At 48.7% G+C, this 21,187-nt stretch overlaps 1 protein-coding gene across 3 annotated transcripts in view; it reads right to left on the bottom strand.

Annotated features, from left to right (window-relative positions):
* Syk (spleen associated tyrosine kinase) overlaps positions 1-21,187 on the bottom strand; it is a 68,836-nt gene that overhangs the window by 17,700 nt on the left and 29,949 nt on the right. For 2 of the 3 annotated variants that reach the window (XM_057787953.1, XM_057787954.1), the window contains exons 4-7: positions 8,213-8,351; positions 6,820-6,901; positions 6,288-6,319; positions 4,757-4,822 (exon numbers count right to left, since the gene is read on the bottom strand). In XM_057787953.1, coding sequence (XP_057643936.1) covers positions 4,757-4,822; positions 6,288-6,319; positions 6,820-6,901; positions 8,213-8,351 — 319 coding nt within the window. The remainder of the gene's footprint in view (positions 1-4,756; positions 4,823-6,287; positions 6,320-6,819; positions 6,902-8,212; positions 8,352-21,187) is intronic. The other variant, XM_057787955.1, reaches the window with a different exon arrangement.

The following is a 21,187-nucleotide window of genomic DNA, read 5'->3' on the forward strand; positions in this document are numbered from 1 at the left end:
CCCTATGAGAATGAGCATTCCTGATCCAGAGACAGAGACCCCCAAGACACTCCAGGGGATACATAACTTTTCTCATCTGGATGTCTCAGCCCTCAGCAGGTCCCCACCACCTCCTGCCTCATGCACAGGCAGAGACCTACGGGATTGGGGCAATAACGGCATCCAACTTGGGGCACGTTCTGTAGAAGGAATGGGTGGTTTTCTACTGGGATAGTTAAAAGAGCAGTTGGCTGCTTTATGACATAGATGAAGACACAAGGCCACACATCCAGCTTTCTCACAGTACTAGAGAACAGGCCTTTGCTGGGACCACTGTCACCACTAAAAGCTCTGGAAGCAAAGCCTCCAGGACTAGGGCCCTTTTAAAGGAAGGAACACAAAGGCACAATGACAACCAACCAAGTATGGGCCAGTGTTAAAATGGAGGGAAATGTGAACCGCAGTGTGGAGCGCACTGCGGGTAGGCAGCCCTGACCTGCGTCATCGGTCTCTCCACTTTGTATTTGATGGTCTGCCCCTTCTCGGGCATCATCTTTTCTGCATCGAGAACAACTGGAAGGAAGTGCTGACAGCCTCACCCTCGCTGCTACTTCCCGCCAACTCTCGTCTTCTAGGTGCCTCTAGATGGTGTCAGCTACCCGACCTTTGGTAGACAGTTTCCAAGTTCAAACTACTCTGTCACAGTACATGAAAAGGAGTGATGCATATAGATATGTGTGTATGCGCATGCATGATATTGTGTGTGTGCTTGTGTGTGTGGGGGGGCAGATGTCAACCTTAGGAATCATTCACCCTAGTATTTGATACTGTGTCTTCACGGCTGGGTAGCTGGTCAGTATGCCCCAGAGATCTGCCGGACTCTACCTCTCCAGGCTTGTGATTGCCAGAGCTCTCCATTACATGCAGCTTTTTATGTGGATATAGGGGATCAAACTCAAGCCCTCACAGTTGTGTGGTGAGTCCTTTATTGACTGCTCTCTCTCTCTCTCTCTCTCTCTCTCTCTCTCTCTCTCTCTCTCTCTCTCTCATCTATCTATCTATCTATCTATCTATCTATCTATCTATCTATCATCTATCTATCTATCTATCTATCTATCTATCTATCTATCATCTGTCTATCTATCTATCTATCTATCTATCATCTGTCTATCTATCTATCTATCTATCTATCTATCTATCTATCTATCTATCTATCTATCTATCTTTGACTTTAAAATGATTTGAAGAGAAAAGCACACTGTCCTGTGGAGCTGATGGTCTCAGCTCAGCATCCTGCTTCCATAGCCTGTGTTTTAGTTTCCAGACCCTGGCTTTTGCTCCCAGCTCCCTGCAAGTAGTTTCAGGTTAGACAGCAGTGGCACTGTGGGTGGTAACACTCCCCAGAGACCCAAAGCCTGCAGGCTTCAGGACATGGGCTGCAATCAGCTGGCTGTGGCTTCCAGTCTCAGAAGGAGCTCAGGCCAAGGAGGAGCGAGAACACCCGGATGAGGGCAGGCTCTCCTAGAAGGTGGGCTATGGGTAGGCTTGCCTGAAGAGGGGCACATGACATATATGATTATTATTTCATCCAAATATCCAAAGATCCAAGACCTGGCCCTTCTGGGTTACACTTTCTCAAAACCCTGGCCATCAAACTTTATGTTGAATAAAACAAGAAATCCAAGGATGAGTTTCTGTTTAATGGTCTTAGAGAGGGTGTGTGACCCTGGGAAGCCTCTTCATGGGCACGACTGTGGACAGAGGTAACCAACACAACAGCAGGTGTTTATATGACCACTGGTGCTCTTACTTCTTAGCTAAGTGTGGTTACATTCTCAGAATATAAAACACATTGCTGTTTTCCAAATTTAAATTCACCTGTCTTGAGAGTGGAGAGGCAGCTCAGTGGCTAAGACCACATACCATCCTTGCTGCTTGCAGACGACCTAAGTTCGGTTCCCAGCATCCACACCGGGCTGCTCGCAGCCATTTGTAACTCTAGCTCCAGGGGATCCAATGTTTTTTCTGCTGTCTGGAGGCAGCTGCACATATGCAGCATATACTCACCCAGCATGCACATGCATACATGAATAAAAATTAATTAAGAAATTGTACTTGACTTTCAGAGTATTTCTCCCTCCTGGTGTTAGGGACCAAATCCAGGCCCTTATGGGTGATAGACACGTACTCTATGACTGAGCAAAATCCCCACCCTAGTTTCATTTCTAGTGAAAGTTTCAAACTGATAATCCTAAAAATCAAAGCATATGTTTCCTGGACTCTCAAACTGCTAGAATTCATTGAAGGTGTGGCTGACAGGTTTTGCTGGTGTTGGCTTTTTTTCCATGTGTGGTGCATGTGTGTGTACACTTCTGTGTGTGTGTGCATGTGTGTGCATGTGTGTGTGAGCACTCCTCTGTGTGTGCATGTGTATGTGTCTGTGCATGTATGTACATGTGTGTGTGTGTACATTCAGGGGCCAGAGGCTGATGCCAGATATCTTTTTCAATCACTTCTGCACCTTATTTTTTGAGACAGGGTCTCTCACTGAACCTGGAACTTGACTAATTGATGGCCAACCAAGGGATCCTCCTGCCTCTGTCTTCTTTGCACTGCGATGACTGACAGGCATGTGTCACTGTGCCTGGGTTTTTACATGGGTGACAGGAACCTGAACTTGGGAGCTCAAGCTTGAATGACTAGAACTTTACCGACTGGGCCATCTCTTCCAGCTGCGGCACTGGCTTTTCAATATGCCATCTGGCCTATCTGAGTGGCCATCACTGAACCATGTGGCAATCTCAGAGTGAGGCAGTGCTGCTGCTGAGAAGGGTTCTGCCGATGGAATTACAGTCCCCAGTCAGCTGACTTATGCCATGGAGATTATCCCCCATGGGCCTGGCTCCATCAGGTGAGAATCCTTAGATGCAAGTTTAGACTTTCTGAAGAAAGACAGAAAGGGGTAAGGGGAAGCTAACCACGTGGCAGCTTTAGCCATGCCACTGAGTTTGCACACAGCTCTAGACCTTCCCCGTTTGACAATCTCCCCCACAGACATTGTACTTGCTTATCTAGTCTGTGTAACTGCATAAGGTAAGTTCTTGTAATAAATCTGTGTGTAGACATATGCAGGTAATACATCTGCATGTGTGAGCACCAATATATACATACACAAATATACACATTCGACATATGCATGGATGTGCATATATAATGAAACTATAATATACAAATATATACACACAAGCACAGATCTTCCATGCATGGATGCATATATGAGTGTATCATATATATGTTTATGTGTGCTCGTGCACATACGGCATCTCTGGCTGATCCGTCTCTGGTGGGACCCAAGAGATAAAACGTGAGGTGCTAGGATGTAAGTGTCTCTTGCTAGGACTGCAGAGCTGGGGGCTGTGAGTTAGCAACAGGCCTTGGACTAGGCAAGTGGAATGACATACAGGGTGTGGTTGGAAGTTCAGGAGGAGTAAGAGACATAGGCTTACTCGCTGCCCCACAGAGTTCTGTGAGGGTTGGTAAGTACGGTGTCACATTCAAGACTATGGTGTCTGTGAGTCTAACACCGACCCACAATGCTGTAGCTGCTGGCCCGAGTGGCCTTTATAACTGACACCTTTGAAAAGCTCCCTAAGCTGGAGAATATTAAGTACCTCAGCTCGTGAGGTACCGTGCTCCCTGCTGCCCACTAAGCTCGCTGGATACGAGCGTCCCCAGTCCCAATGGAGCCCTCCGCAAGGAGAGTGAGTCAGAATCGGGGCGAGGCTCAGGCTGTGAAGCCAGGGCAGCTGCAGAACATTCTCCAGCATTAACCGTCACTGACAGCGCAGAGCACAGCACGGTCTCCTTTCTCTTCGGCCATCGTGTTACTGTCTCTCCTGTGATCTGGTCAACAGGATTAAGATCCTCTAGCGAATGACCAATATAGAGGATAATTACTGAGCAAAATGTCTGGGTCTTTATGCCTTTTGTTATTCAGCTCCGTGTGTCTCTGCATAGCCATGTGCCCACGTGCTTGGAAAAACATTGATACAAAATGAAAACAGCTGTTGATAGAATCAGCTAACTGCTGGGACATAGCTCAGTGGTAAAGCACTTGAGTTTGATTCCCAAACCCTGAAGAAACATTTTACATTTACTTATTTAGTATGTGCCTGGATCACAGCACACACATGGGGTCAGAGGACAACTTACAGGAGTTAGTCCTCTCCTTCCTCCATGTGGGTTCTAGGAATCAAACCCAGGCTGTCTGGCTTGGTGGCAAGTGCCTTTAGCCTCTGAGCCATCTTGCCCTCGAGGTTTTCTTTTTATTGTCCCTCAAAATTCAGTCCGATGTCTTGGGGGGCAGAGGACCTCCAGAGATCTCACTTCCCTCCATTGTGAAGAGCGTCACGTGACAGAGGCGTTAATGCCGCAACACGTGTTCTAGACAACAAGGGCGAGCTGACGGTGCAGCGTCTGATGTGAGAGTCAGCAGACACTGGTTGTCCTCACTGAAATGACTGAATTTATGTGTTGGCAGAGAACAAGGCAACATGGTCTGGCTATGCAGCAGCAGCGATGGAGAAGCTGCATGCAAAGCATGGAATGCACTGTGCAAGGGCCTCTCGGCTCAGCAGGTGCACTCAAAAGTGGGCATGCGGTGGAGGCATGGAGGCAGAGCTGTGCTGGGTGAAGGAGCGAGGGAGCCAAGCATGGTCTGCATGCGGGTCTATCCTACCACTTAGTCAGGGGCAGCAAGCAGGGGATGCTTTAGCACCTTTTTGCCAGGCTTTGGGAAGGAGTAGGATTTGATTCTTGAGATTATTCCACCAGGTGACCAAGTCTAGAAACCACAATGGCAGAGAAGAATAGAGCATTTAGTTTCAGAAAACACATGCAAGATATTCTTTGTCATGACAAGCTACCTGGCTTTGCTTCTGCAAGTGCACAGTCCACCCCCTTCACCAGCCCCAGCGAGATTTCCTGCATGCAAATCTGGACCATTTGAGTTGCTGCCAGAAGAGTCTACCATTGGGGCAGGGATGTCTAGAATATTCAGTAAATAGTTTCCATTGAAGGCAGCAAAATTAAAGCTGAGACAGGAAGCTGCCATGTTGTCTGCGGAAATCTCGTGTGTCAGGCTCCACTTGAGACTCTAGTCACTCACGGCTCAGGGGTGTCTCTGTTCAGTGGCATCTACAAGTCCTGGGACATATGCAGTCCTTAGGCCACAAGCTGGACAAGCCTGAGATGAGAGGGCCAACAGATCTGTTTCAAGGGCACCAAATGATAAATACCAGAGCCATGAGAAATATGGGAACCTCATGCAAGTGGGGACCCTGGTGGCACTGTATTTTAGAGGACCCTCAAGTTCACTGGTGTTTTAGCCAATTCAAGGTCTCTCAGTTTGGTAGAAGGCACTAACCCTGGAATCAACAGTGTCAGTACTGAGTGGCCACCCGTCCCCGCTGGAGACAGAACACATTTCTGGCTTTTGGTCAATTTTGTTGTTTAGGAGTTGGCAGAACATAAGTCAAGAATTATTCCCCAATTAGTGCTAATGGTCTGGAATGTTCATGCTGGAGTCCCCAAGATATGAGAAGACCAACATCTGCAGAGTAACAAAGTACTAGCTCTGACATCCCGGATGAGAAGTGATTTGAGATCCTTCTCTGTTTGTGGGCACGGTGATGAAAGGACGTCAGGGGTGCAGTCTCATCTAGTGACATGGAGTGGTATGTTGTCTCTGGCCAAGACTCCCAGATTCTTTCCTTCTCTGGACCTTTCTCTTGAGTTCTTACCAAGCATACTCTCTCTACCCTAATCATTGGCCAAACCGGTTTACCCAGGAGGTCAAATCTCTAGTAATTCTGTGTCAATTGGTTTGGTCAAAGGAGTTGAGTAGCTAAACTCAAGGAGATACCAGTCTGCCAGCCCTGTCCTACGGACATGCATGTCAGCAGGCCTGTGGATGGCTCACGCATGTTCATATTGACAGTGCAAGGATGAGCCTGAACAATATTCCCCCTTTTGGTACATCTGACAGGAGACCTTTCTGATCTAACAGTGGGTTTCTTCCTCACTCTGTATACTTCTCTAAAGGACGAAGAGAAAATAAGCCAGTCATGAAACCACAAAAACAGGCTAGCTGAGTAGTGGCCACAGGCAGGTGCCTCTCCAGACTCGCTGGAGTTCCAAGGTCTTCAGGGCTGAGCTTGGAGTCCAGAACCTGTGCTAACTAAAATTGGACTCCCTGAGTATGTAAATACAACCGCTTTCTCAGCACAGACACCTGTAATAACACTTACCACAGGGTGAGCATTTGAAATTGGCGGGGGACCTGCAAGAAGAATATGCCATGGGTGCGGTTAGACAATTACTGTTGTGTTCTTGCAAACCACCTACTTTTCAGATCAATTGATATGACTGGAACAAACTGAGGAGACAGTAAACTTTCTGCATTAATACTTTGCTCTTTTACTGAATTTTTCACACATTCAATTAAGTAAGATTTCATTTTTTGAGACAGAGTCTCACTATATAGACCAAACTGGCCTGGAACTCACACAGATTGCCTACCTCTGTCTCCTATGCTGGGATTAAAGGCATGTGCTACCATCTCTGGCAAAACATGCAATTAAAATCCACTAGTTCTCTTCAAAAATTGTAGTGATTAATTATCCTTCAACTAATGATTCCTAGAATTGGAATGGCATCAAGTTTAATCACATGGTAAAATCAAAGCCTCAGCCTGCTTTAGTTTGGAATAGACAAATCTGACACCCCGTTGATAGTGACCAATGTCCCCCAAACCAGACCCAATGTGTCCCAACCACTCACCTATCTGTGCACCGATCTTCTGACATGGTACAGTGAGGACTCTTAACAGCCCATCCGGCTTGTAAGAGTAATGTTCCACTAGCTGCAAGAGAAGCAGGGAAGAAAGTAGTCAGTAGAAGGAGAGAAATGGAGACAGTGACAGAGCCATGGACCCCAGGCAGTCTCTTCCACAGGGCACTTGGGGGATGGACTGAGGATGTCCTTGGGTAGAGCCAACAAACTTTTTTAGCCTTGAAACTGTGAGTCACATCCAGAATCAAGAATGGAGAGTGGATGAATGCATGTTTGCTTACTGCTTAACTAACATTCTCCACTCTTGTACAGACCAGGACTCCAACCCAGGAAATGGTGCCACCCACCACAGCCTGGTCTTCTCACGTCAATAAATGCAATCAGAACAGTCCCCACTGACATGTTCGCGCTCTAATCTAGTCTACACAATCCTTTACCGGGCTCTCTTCTTGGGTAATTTAGAGTGTGACAAATTGGCCATTAAAACAAACCATCACACAGCCAGGTGATGATACACTAGGAATCCATACCATCTCCTTCAGCTAGACCTTTATCAGCTTGTTTGTTTGCTGAGACAGGATTTTGTTATGTAGCCCAGGCTGGCCTTAAATTTACTATGTACCTGAGGCTGGCCTTCAACTTTTATTCCTTCTGTCTCCATAGTTACTGCAGCTGCAATCCCAAATTAAGGAAGAAAAATGTGCTTAGTAGCAATTGTGGGGAGCAGGGTGAACAGTGTCGGGGTGCTTCTGCATGCTTGAGTTGTCTCTAGGTTTACTGAGAGCTTGGTTGAGAATGAACCCTTTGCAGAGCAGGCCTGCAGTGTTTCTAGACAGGCAGCTGCCTGGAGCTTAAGAAGTGTAAATTTGTTTCCCAAGCTGCTTTGACATCCCACAGGGACTCTGCTATGAGGGTAAGTCCACATGGTTTATCTACCCTGACGTCATCCTGGCATCTCTTAGTTCCAGGAGCAGCTGGGTCACAAGCCTTTGGTTCTTTCTTTGGTCACCTATGACTGTGTGTGTGTGTTATTCCATGTTATTCTAGACCCAGATGGCAGGGACATTCTGTTAAATTCTGAGCAGTGCCCTGAATCACATGATCTTGAAGCACCAAGAACTTAATAGCTCGAGAAAAATATCAAAATCTCTGTAGCCCCACTGACTTGGTAATGGCCTCTATCAACATGTCTCAAGCAATCATCGGAAATCAGAGAGTGGATTGAGGGAGTATCTGGGGCAGATTGCCTCGTCCCTTCTCTTGTTTCTAAGAGTTTTCGATCTAGCAGTCCCATGGACCTGCATTGTGCCCTTCAGAGGGGAGAGAGGCAGAGACAGAGACAAAGAGACAGAGATAGGCACACACATATATATATACACACCTGCCAGAGGGTGTCGAACTTCTTCCCCTCGGGGATGGAGAGCTTCCCTGTCTTGTCCTTGTCGATGCGGTAATGCAAAACTTTCCCTTCATGCAGTAGGCACAGCGCGAAGGAGCCATTGTTGTCTCGGGCCCTGATCCTGGAGAGAGAACAGACCGTATCACCCCGTACTCTGACCTTCTGACCCAGGAAACAGTACTCTAGCCACTGTGGGCAGCAGGTGCTCACCAGAACCAGCATGTGGGTATGTGATTGGCAGGCAGCACCCAGACATCTGGTACAGGTAGGCTCAGTACCAGAGTCAGCAATCCAGAAAAAAGGAAATGCCAAGAGAAGGAGCTGGACTGAGGCAAAGGTCCAGCAGGGCTGTGAAGTTCTGGAGATCAGGAAAAGAGTTAGGGATCTGTGTAGCTCAGGGCAACAGACAAAGGCTTTGGGTATCTATCGAGTCCCTAGACTCATCTCCATTTTTTTTAACCACAGGTGCTGGTGTGGTGCAGATGGGGAATCCAGTGGGCATTTTAACAGTACCTTCTGGAGCACACAGGAAAGATTACAAATGCTTCTACTCCCCCAAGGTCTTCTTCACTCTCTCACCTTCTCCTGAACACCAGGGCCAGGCTTAAACACTATTTGATACTATCAGATGGCTTTGACATCCCGTGCCTGAGAAGGGAATGGTAGCCACGTGAGATGAACCCACAGAGACAGCCTGAGGTCCAGCAGGACCTGCAGATGACCTGAGGACTCCATTTTCACTGGCCTCATGAGCTACATATAGTATTCCAGGCCCCCATGCCGAGTGACAACACACAGGTGCCCTCTTGAACCAAGACACGTGAACAGGGCAGTCCGGACACTATAGGAGGAAGTGGTACTTCAAAATCCTAGGCCCCAGCCAGGCTGTGTTCCAGGCTGACGTGGCACCAAGGGATGTGACTCTTCCAGGTCAGAGTCTCATTTCTCCCTAGCCATGCCATTCCCCACTTTCTAGTAGCTCACGCCTTCTGATCACGTGATCTGGGCAGGGTGAGTCCCTGGGAAACCTCCGTGGCCTCTGCATTTGCTAAAACAAGGAAGATGAAGTCTCTGAGCATTCAACAACACCCAAATGCATTGAGCTTGAGAAGAGCTCAGCCAGGCCAGCAGCCAGGAGTCTGTCTGCAAACTGGGGTGATTTGTGCTGCTTTCTCCGGGTATAAGATGTCAAGACCACAGCCACAGTTCAGGCTAAGTTGGACCTTGGAACCAGTGACTACACTTCCCTTTCTCCTGCCAGGCAGCCCATCTCTTGAAAATGGGGGGAGGTTGCAACTTTAAAAACTATTTCCTTTTGAAATGGTATTTGGTTGGTACAGTGGCCAGGGCTCCCTCCAAGCCCCTGCTTGAAGCTCAGGGCAGCTGGCAAGATACACTAATGCAGCTGGTGGAAGATGCACAAACAAACCCTTCCTGGCCTTTGCAGATGGTTATTCTGAAGTTTCGCCACTATGGAAACAGCCCCTCCAACCTATAGTGAGTCACCAGCATCCTGAGGTGCCAACTCCTTTCGGACAGTCATGTGGCTGATGAAAACCTTGTTGGTTACTGGGCAATGCCCAACCATGCCATAAAACACCATATTGGATAGAGAATTGGACCTGTTTTTAGGGAAGCCATCCACAGTGTGTGCTGGCTCTATTTTATAGATGCCAGAGGGCTTGCAGAAAGGATGGATAACATGTCTACAAACATACATGTGAGAGTCTGGGTATGTGACTCAGTGAGTAAGAGCACTTGCTGTAAAAGCAAGCTGGACACAGGCACCTGCGTGTGTAAGCCCAGTGTTGGAGGGTGTAGACAGGCAGATTCAGAAGTTTAGGGCTGACCAGCTCAGATGTAGCAGTGAGAGTCAGGTCCAGTGACAGAGCCTGTCTCAAAGGAACAAGGTGCACATCCACACACAAAAACAGGCATAAAACACAGTGATGGGTGGAGGGGAGAGTGAGAGAGAAAGAGAGAGAGAAGAAAGGACAAAGGGAGAGGGGAAGGGGAGGAGAAGACATACACCTACCATCCCTCCAACAGGCAGTAGAGGCTGGAGGGTCAATAGCTCAAGACCATCTCCACTATACTGTGAGTTGGGGGCTAGCCTTGGGCACAGGAGACACTGTCTCAAGGAAAGAAAACCAAACCAGAAGCACACAGGTGTCAGCTCATGAAGAATTTGTGCATATACCTATAAAAGTATTTGGGGAAAAATATGATCAAAAGACACATCTCCATGTCATTTTCCTTACTGAGAGTCCCTCATGCCTGAGATCCCAAAGTCATGGAAAGAAAAGATGTGGTCTGAAGTCCAATTTCTAAATCCACATTGAACTTGCTAACTAAGCCATCTTCTTGCCTCAGGCCTCGGTTGGTTTTCTCTAGCTAAAGTTGATTAGAAATCTCCAGGCTCTGTGGTGCCCACCTCTCACATGCTGGGGTAGAAGGGTCGATGGGAGCCAGGAATTTAGGGCTACCCTTAGCAACACAGCAATGTTTCTCTGTTAAACAAACAAATCCAATACAGCAGACCACAGGTACTCAGTGAGGCAGAGGTCTAGAGAGATGGTACAATGGACACTGTGAGAGATCTGGGCGCTCCACATTAAGCTCAGAAGAAATGCCATGGCACTGTGGACCCCGGCAGTCGTGTAAACAATGAGTAATGCAAGTGTTTCCGGGATGGAGCAACGCTTGCCCTCTCTGCTGCCAATGGGAGCACACGTCAGTGCTGCCACTTTGGAAAAGCACCTGGAGGGCCTCCAGCCACGACTCACGCCACAGGATCAACAGTTCCACCTCCAGGTGTGAGAAACGTGCGGTCAGCAAAGTGAAAAGTCGATACAGCAAATCAAGCCCTGTTCCCTGCCCTTCCTCCTTCCCAAGATGCTTGTTTCGCCATCGTCCCAAGGAGCCCATCCAGTCTCGGAAACTTGCATCTCATGCTCCGTCAAATTTTGTTATTGCTTAAATACTTTTCCACTTCACACTCTGTACCTGGAACTGGTGTTTCTAAATGCCGTGGATAGCCTTATGATAACGACTCTTTCTTCATGTGCATCTCCCTTGTCGTGGCTGCTCAGGGTAGCCACTTTGGATAATGAGACTTTTTAATAGATTTCATAGAGGTCGGGCAAACACTGGCTAGGAGTCCCAGGGAAAAGGAAACGGTTTTAGGGCACAGGAAAACATCTACAGAGAATTTGAGCTTACAGCCTCCTTTGCTCCTGTTGGAGGAAAAACATAAAATAACCTAAGGAAAGTCATTACAAGCTCACCGAAGCAACAGCTCCGACTTCTTCTTTTTTTTAAATGCACTCAAGAAAGTAAGAAAAAAGTGTAGTGGATCCATTATGTTTTCTAAACACCCCTTCTCTTTTTGCCCATTGAAATGTATAGGACCTCTGTGATGAAAGAAACAGGAAGTACATGATTTAAAAAAAAATTCTGACAAATCATAAGGAAAGGAATTCTATGCTAAATTACACGTGTGTTTAACCCCAGAAGGTGTTAGAAGGACTGACTGGCTCTCTGTGCTTCTCAGAAACTGCCCACATTCCCAGTGTTCACAAGTTACTGCACAAACTGTCAAGTCCTTCAGCAAATCTATGCATACGATAGAAGGGGCTGTAAAAACCAAGTGAACAAGGAAAAGGGTGCTTGCTACACAGGGCACTAAGAAGTGTCACAAACAGGAAATGCACTGAGGTGCGGGGGCTCCACTAGCAAACACCTGCCACACAAGCAGGAAGCCCTGAGTTTGGATCCCCAGGACTCAAAATTCCAGGTGTGGTGGTGGGTGTCTGTAGCTCAGTGCTGAGCAGGTGGGGACAGGAGGATCCTGGGAGCTCACAGCCTACCCAGCCTGTTTGAATTGGTGAGCTCCAGGTTCAGTGAGGGGTTCTGTCTCAAAAGACCAGGAGAGTGACAGTTGGGAAGACAGCCCACGCCAGCTTCTGGCCTCTGCAAACAGCTGCCCCCACCCCCAAGCACATGTGCATCTCAGGGACACATACATGTACACACTGCCCCTCTGAACCACACACGAGGAAGCTACTCCTCGATTCCACATACGCGAAGTTCCAGAAGGGCAAAAGCAAAAGATTGTGTTTAGAGATGCAGAGATGTATATCTTGGTGGTAAAATTGAAAAAGAAAGGAAGGAAAGAAAGAAAAAAGAAAGAGAGAAAGAAAGAAAGATATAAAATATGACTATTTTGTGAGCACAGGTCTAGGAGCATATGTCCCCTGGGGATGGGGTGGGGTTGAGATGGGGGAGGGGCTTCTACAACTTGGTTCTAGTTCACTTCTTGGCTTAGCTGGTGTTTGCTTGATGGTTTTAGTCATTAGACTGCCCCTGCCTAGCTCTGCTGAACTTAGTGTCTCTCTGGAAAAGCAGCATGGAAGACAGAGGAGGAAATGGAGCCAGTGGCCTCTTGCTCTTAGACAAGTCTTTCTGCTAAGGCCCCTCTTCTTGTAGCCTCCCCAAGGGACTATGTATAAGTGACCCTCCGTACTGGAGGCCAAGCCCTCAGGCGGCAGGTAGCCGGTAGCTGTGGTTACCGCCTGGACACACGGCCTGAGCAGTGCCCGTGGCAGCTGGGAGGAAATGAAGGCAGAGACGGGAAACCCACAGACTTAACATCTATAAGTAACAAAGACCAGAAGGACTGACCTCACCAACGGCCAGGCAACTTGAGGTATCTATCTGCAGGCTGCAGGCAGAGCCTGGCTGGGATTATTTTGAACTCAAAACAGGAGAACTAGTTAGAAAGCTGCCGCCTGGCTTCTGTCTTGGCCGTTTCCTGTTTCTAAAAATCCTGGCAGGTTTCATGGGCAACACCTGGGCCTCTGGTCTATGGACAGCCCCGAGGTTAATCTTTAGGTTCTACTGGCTCTAGACTGTTCCTAGACACCCTTGACCAATGTTTAACACTGTGTGCATATGTGGTGTGTGTGTGTAGTGTGTATGTGTGTGTGTTATGCAGGTGTGTGCAAGGTGTCACACTGAAGTCTGAGGGTGACATTGGGGTCTTCTTTTATGACTCTTTCCCTTACGTTTTGAGACAGGGTCTCTAACTGAACATGGCCAGTAAGATCCCGAAAGCCTCCTATCCTGTCCTCAGTGCTAGGATGCCAAGCACGTATGTGAATTCTAGGGACTGAACACAGGTCCCCAAGCTTGTAAGAAAATCACCTTGCTGACTTTGCTACCTCCCTAGCTCAACATTTGACGATTTACACCCAACATTTTCCTTTCAATAAGTAAATGAGCAGGTCTTTAGTTTGCCCTTATGAAGCCTCGGGGTGATTCCCTGAGGATTACGCTGGGATTTTGTGCTGTCTTTACAAGAGTCCTTGTTCTTCCTTGGCATGCTCTTCCAGAGGCTTGATTCCTTTCCAGACTTTGTTCCTGCCTTTCCCAGAGGTGAGAGAGGAGGGTGTTACCTTTGCCAGAATGACTTGACCCCTTTCTCCATCCTCATGTGCCCTCAGGGTGGGAGAATGTGTTGGGGGGTGAGGCCAGGCACTTAGCAGAGGGCCTGGGAGGTAATGAGACCCTGTAGGCTGTCTCCCTAAGACTCTGGGGACCCAGGTAATGAGACCCTGTAGGCTGTCTCCCTAAGACTCTGGGGATATGGTTTGCATCTGCTGCAAACAGAACAGAGCAGCAGGTGCACACCCCAGTCCATGAACCATTCAGTCTCTGTTCAGGGAACCTGTTCATTCCGGGGAATCTGTGAGGGGACATCAGAGTCAGAAGGAGGAAGGATGTCTGGATGGGCAGGGAGAGAGAGGAGAGAAGAGGGGAAGGGAGGAGAGGGAGCAGAGAGGGGAGGGGAGGAGAGGGACTACCAGGTAAGAGAAAAGGATCCTTACTCAGAGCTAAGAATGCAGTGGCTTTTCCAGGTGGGCTAAGGAAAGAAAGAGGGAGAGAGGGAGAGATGGATCTAGGAGTAAGTGACACTCTGAACAGAAACATCATGTCTGCCAACACCTTATACTAGCAACACAGAGGCCCCTGGGTATCCTCTGTGCAGACCTGAGAGCAAGATCAGTTTCTAAAACAAACATATCTGGGGCATACCAAGCATGCGTTCTCCACAGTGTGTCTTTTAGAACATTTCTTCACAAATGTCTCTCCCTGCATTGTGGAGGTGGTGCACTAGGGAAAGTGCTCAGCTTGGACCATGATGCCCTGAGTTCAATCCTCAGAATCCCTATTAAAACAATCAGCAGCCAAGTGTAATAATTTGTTCTTGTAATCCCTGCACTGGGGAGGCAGACACAGGTGGATCTCTGGGACTTGTAGGGTCATTGGACTAGACCAGTGACGCCAGCAAGTCCCAGGTCTGAGTGAGAGACCTTGTCTCAGCAACTAGGTGGACTGCTCCCGAGAAATAACTCCCGAGGTTGACCTCTGGCCTTTACACACACCCACTGTGTGGGCATGCACTCATCCACACGCCGAATGCTTCTGTCTCCTGGTCTCTCTGCTCCAGTTCCTGAAGGTAGAATTTCTTTCTGTGGCTTCTCCTCCAGCTTCCCAGGACCTCTGAGCAGCAGCAGTGAGCTGATACTGATATCAGTCCACAGCTGTCTTTGAACTTTTCCTTCAGACAGGCTATGACACTTTTTTTTGCTGACCCTACTGGCAAAGCCAAACAGATCAAATGAATGACCTGGCTTTGATCCCGCATGGCAGTGTGGGAAGACTGATTGAACTTGGCTTTCACTGTGGCATAGGAGGCTCGCAACAGTCACGGTTTCATTTATTAATGAACAAAGAGAGGGGTTTCTTTGATGCCTACAATATAATTTTGTAATGCATGTATAGAACACAAAGTGAGCTGAAACTTGAGGAGGCAAAATTGTTCAGCAAATAAAAGCAAAACGATGGGGCTGGGGAAGACAGTTAAGTCAGTAAAATACATGCTGAACAAACACGAGGACCTGAGTTCAATCCCAGGACTCACATAAATAACTGACATTGGGGGCACATCCTTTAAATCCCAGCACTGGGGAGGTGGAGAGAGGCAGATTCTTGAGACTTGCTGGCCAGACAACCTAGTCTAATTGATGACCTCAAGGTCCTAGTGGATGGCCCCTGAGAGCCACATAAGGTTGATCTCTGGCCCCTGTATGCATACACTCACATGTACACCTACACATAAGTGCATGCATGCACACACACACACACACACACACACATACACACACAAATTGGGTAAAGACAAACACTACTACCAGCACAGCACTGCAATGGGCTGGAGCTGACTTACAGGCCAGCAACAACATCTCGAAGCCCGGAGAAAAGCATTCCCAGTGCAGGACACTCAGCCTCCCCACAGATGAGTATCAACCAATCATGAGCTCAAAAAGATCACCCCAAAAGGAAATAAGCATGAGTTATAATAAAAGAGGCTTTGAATAAGAGCAACAAAAAGAAAAATAGGACATTATATACCCAGACCTGCTTGATATTAAAACCACTAAGTATGGACTATAATAAACTAGCTATTCCGGGAACCAATGTGGCACAGAAGGGGAGGCAGTGGACATAAAGCGGGCTGGAGAGGATACCATCAGGAGGCCCGGCATGCTTCCTCTGATAGAAAAACTAGTCTGTGAGAGGAGAGGGGTGGCAAAGGGAAAGCAGGCATTGCTGATGGAGAGATCAATGGGTGTAGGAAGCATAGGTACCACACAACCACCAGCTCATCTCTGAACACGACCCAGTTCATATCACAGCTCAGGGTGGAACAGGACTGCAGACGTCATCTATGAGGAACACTCACCACGCCTCCTCTACCTACAGGGAGCACTCACCACGCCTCCTCCATCTACAGGGAACACTCACCATGCCTCCTCCATCTACAGGGAACACTCACCACACCTCCTCCATCTATAGGGAACACTCACCACACCTCCTCCACCTACAGGGAGCACTCACCATGCCGCCTCCACCTACAGGGAGCACTCACTATGCCTCCTCCATCTACAGGGAACACTCACCATGCCTCCTCCATCTACAGGGAACACTCACCATGCCTCCTCCATCTATAGGGAAAACTCACCACGCCTCCTCCACCTACAGGGAGCACTCACTATGCCTCCTCCATCTACAGGGAGCACTCACCACGCCTCCTCCATCTTCAGGGAACACTCGCCACGCCTCCTCCATCTACAGGGAGCACTCACCACGCCTCCTCCACCTACAGGGAGCACTCACCACGCCTCCTCCATCTACAGGGAGCACTCACCATGCTGCCTCCATCTACAGGGAGCACTCACCATGCCTCCTCCATCTACAGGGAGCACTAACCACATCTCCTCCACCTACAGGGAGTACTCACCAAGCCTCCCTGCAGATGACTGACACTACCATGTAGCAAACTAAGTACCATATCAAGCACAGCTTCTCTTGGGCATCATTACTCTTCCTCTTGGGCCATTACTAAGTAAAATAATGGCTGTAACAGTAACACACAAGCAGGGCAGGAACCAATAATCAGGATGGCTGTGGTGTTGCTGGTGGGTGGGTGGTATATATAGGGTGGACACACAGGACAAAGGATAATTCTCATCCCAGGATAGAGGATTTCCACCTGGTGCCACATGGGATGGGGCAGGATAACACAGGAGGCCATCAAGCTACTCAGTGTGAATGCATCTAAAACTTGTGAGTTGTTTTTGGAAATTTCCACCTAGCAATTGCAGACTTAGCTTATGGCAGGCAACTGGAACCTGGAAAGTTAAACCACAGATAAAAGGATCTACAGTATTCCTGTTATCTTATTGCTAGGTAAAACAAAGCTCAGAGATTAAATTAAGCCTCAAGAGGGCTGTCTGCAGCACGGAGCTCATGGTAGCAGGAGAGTCTGGTTCGGTGCCTAGGTACCTACGTTGCTTACTGGTCTCTCAAGTTTCCCTCAGAACAGATGTAACATTGACTCTCTTCAATTTTCTCCAACTTACAATTTTTTTTAAAGGATTTCTTTTTATTATTGTCACTTATGTGTATGTGTGTCTGTGTGGTGAATGCCACATGTATAAAAGTGGCCTCAGAAGCCAGAAGAGGGCAGCAGATGCCCCAGAGCTGAAGTTACAGGAGGTTGTGAGCCGCCTGCTGTGGGTACTAAGAACCAAATCCCAGTCCTCTGGAAGAGCAGCAAGAGCCCATGACCACTGAGCCATCTCTGCAGTGCCTAATCTCCTCTTCAATACATAGTTAAGTTTGCCTTCCAAACGCGGTGGTTCACTTTTCTTTCTAGTAGCTGGGATGGGGATTGATCTCAGGGCCCTATAAACACTGGGCAAATGTTCTACTACTGGTCCTTAGCCCCTCTAGCAGGTGTTTTTGCAGGTCCCTTAGACAGTCTCATGTAGAAGCATCATGCAGACTGAAGGTTCATTCTCTCTCCCAGTCAAATACCGGAGCACTTGGACATGCTGTAGGAATCTCTCCCTGATTATGTAACAGACTTATAGAGATCTCGTGATGTAGCCTGCCTAGGCATCAGGCATCTCTTCAGACTCAGGCAAGGCTGTCTGACCACCACAACCACCACAGCCATCAACAGTGCTTTTGGGAACTTGGAAATATGGACTGCTAAGTTGTAATTAACAGCTCAGGGGCTGGGGACCCTCCATACATACCTGCCAAACTTTCAGTGACACACACCTGTGCACACATTCATATACAGAGAAACATATTTAGACACTCACTTGAATTGTGTGTGCACTCTGCTCCGAATACAGGGAACAAGGGCTTCTTGGGGCTTATTTCAACTCAGGCACTAATGAGCTATTATGGCAAGGGAACACGTGGGAGTCCTTTCCAATCACACACACTGATAAAGATTGAAGCCAAGTGCCAAGGGCCATCCCAACAGCAAGTGACAGGGATGGTCTGGAGCTCTCAGGCCAGCTAAGCCCACAGGATGTAGCTCCCATCTTCCTTATCCAGTGACCACACGGGTGCCTTTCTCTGATGAACTTTCTCAAACTCCCCACCTCAATACCCACTCCATCACTCAAATATCATTGCCGGCATCCTTCGCACCCCCTGAAGACATCTGGATGGGTCCATCTCAGACCTGGTCTCCAACTCCCCTTCTCAGGGGTCCCTCAAAGTGTCCCCTCCAGCAAGCAATCACAAGACAATGGTGGGACCACCTGTTCTTCCACCCAGCCAATCTGCCATCACCTGGGGGCATCTCTTCTACCCATGGTGCTCTGCTCTCCTGGGACCTCCCTCAGTCTTCTCCAAGTCCTCTCCCCGAGTGAGGGAAGCCTGGGCATCACCAGAATGCTGTGTCCACCTATTTGCTGTGATGGCTGTGACTGCAATTGCCTGTCCTCAGAGGGCACTCTCTCCGGCATCTGCCTGCCGAGCTTCCCACCTCTCTGGCTGAAATTCAGGCCTTCCCAGGTCACCCCACTTCTGCCACCTCCTTGGACTCCTAATTCATCACTCTGTTGTCCGCTCCACTCAGCAGGACCTCAACCCCGGATGGAGATAGAGGTAGCTGCTAAGTTCCACCATTGCTCCACAGGATAACCAGCCAGGCTGTGTAACTTCCTTCCTCCCTGCTCCCTGCCTCCCCCACCTCTCCTTTCCCAGCCTCTCCTCCCATTGTCTCTCCTCCCCCCTGTCCTTCCTCCCCTCCTCCCCTCCTCTTCAAGTAGCAGTCCTTTTGCTCTCTGAAAATGTCATATGGTCAGCCATTTCACAGAAGCTTCTTCTCTGGTCTGGCCACCTCTTTTCCCACGGCTAGTCACATGCAACATGTAGGTCCCTAGAGCTCGCACAGATACTCCTTCTGCTAGGATGCTCCCCTCCTCAGCTAACCACCTCTTCCTCTCTCAGAGCCGTTTGAAAGTCCCTTGCCTCAGAGTTCCTCCCACTGAGGTATTGTTGTACACGCTAAGATTGTAGCTGTTGAAGACAAGAGCCCAGTCCTTGCTCCCAAGGCACCAAGAATGAGCGGGAATGAGGAGGAGTAGATGCATAGACAGACACAGCAACCAGAATGTGGGGGCAGAAAGAGTGTCATTAAATCCTAGAAGACAATAAGCTAGGGAGACGGTTCCCATAAAGTGTGATATATACAAGCGTGAAGACGTGAGTTCAATCCCTAGGTGTAATGGTGTGTACTTGCAATCCCAGCAAGTACAGGGGAGACAGAAACAGGGGGATGCCATGGACTTGCTGGTCAGCTGACCTAGCAGAATCAGTGAGCACCAGATTCAATGAGAGACCCTACCTCCAAACACAAGGTGGAAAGCAATGGAGAGACATTGAATGCTGACCGCTGACCTCAACACATATGTATGTAGATACATGCTCATAAATATGTGTATACATAGACACATATTGGTGAGAGACCATGGCAGGGAGCGGCATGTTTTCATGTCCCAGGCTCTGTAGCATGTGGACATGAATAAGATGGTGAGGTGGGAGGGAAGGCCTGTGTCTGTGGTCACCGAAACCCAGTTCCCACCGTGCTGCTTGCCGCTCATCCAGTCGTCCAGTCAGACACATGACTCTCTTATTGAATGAGTAACTGTTTCTGTGCTCCCCCCCTTTTTTTTGGTTTGCACAATGTATGTCCCAAGTCAGAAAATAGGAACTATGGCTCAAACAGCAGTTTAGTGACTTCCTGGATGGATGAGTCCACAAATATGATATTTATGGCTGTTGGGATTATAATGGTAGCCTGCTGTCTCCACAGCTGCCCTGGGGACTCCTGTATGTTGTGAAGTTTTGTCAAGAGCTCCTGCAGATTCTGGCTGAAGGCCTGGAGCTTTTTCCACTCATGGATTCTTTGAGGGGGAGGACCGTGGGGATGAAGGATGGTGTGAAGAGTCTGGCCTGTCACAGTGGCATACACCAGGGTGGACTCAGCTCCTAGGGCAGCGTGGCTATCCTCGAGCTCCAGCCCAGCCCAGATGGCTGGGAGCACAGGGTGTGTGGGGGCAGGGGCTATGTGCTTTCTTCGGTGTGCAGAGAGCTTTGGTGGTCTACTCTTGTTGTTTGGGTCTTCCTAGTCATTCTCTGCAGGTAGCTGTGAGATTAGGGTGGGAAGCTAACAGGGTGAGGAAGGAAAGAGGAGGAGGGGAAGGCTTTTGTATCCTATGCTCACACCTGAGAGAAGGTGGCAGAGCATTAGCAATGCACAGTGTCCTAAGACAGAGGACTTGCTCCCTTGCTACACTGGCTCATAAACAGATCTGAATGAGATCAAGGCTGCAATCTTCTGCTTCCACCAATTACTGTGGGCTGCCTGGGCCTTCACCTTGTTTCAGCGGGCACCGAGAGCAAGGGAGGGCAGTGGAGACAAACCATTCTCTGTGCACTAAGTTTCCACACAGCAAGCATTTGTGAACAGAAATGACAGAGACCCCACCACCGAGTACTGCACAAAGGGATGGAGGAACGAGGAAGACTTGGGGTCGGTCTTTCTACGAGCAGGGTAGAAGCTGGCACCCAGAGCGAATTGTGCATGCTGTCTTGTGCTCTGGGGTCCTCACAGCACAGCCACACACAGGCTACCTTGCCCTCCAGCAAGCATTAAATGCAGCATCTGTACTCATGCATAAGAGGGCAGGATCCTGCAGCCGTGATACCAACAATTCAGTACCTGGGTTGGCAGCTAGGAACTCAGAGCAATGGTTTGCCCTGCTCACCATAACCTGTTCAGGACACTACAGACAGACAGGCCCCACTGAATATCAGGCAGGCCTGGCCCTCCCCACACAGGAGGACTGTGAGCCTTCACCACACTCTTCCTCTATCTCATGCTTCTCATGCTGCACTGGCTACGGTAGGGCTGGCCAGCTGACCTGTTCCCAACTCCAGACACCTACACACGCTGTTCCCTGGGCAGGTGGCTCCTTGCGCATAGCCTCTAATCCCTTCAACACAGTGAGGTGGGCATGAAAC

This window comes from Chionomys nivalis, chromosome 13 (genome assembly GCF_950005125.1).
Source record: "Chionomys nivalis chromosome 13, mChiNiv1.1, whole genome shotgun sequence".
In the NCBI taxonomy this organism is placed as follows: domain Eukaryota; kingdom Metazoa; phylum Chordata; class Mammalia; order Rodentia; family Cricetidae; genus Chionomys; species Chionomys nivalis.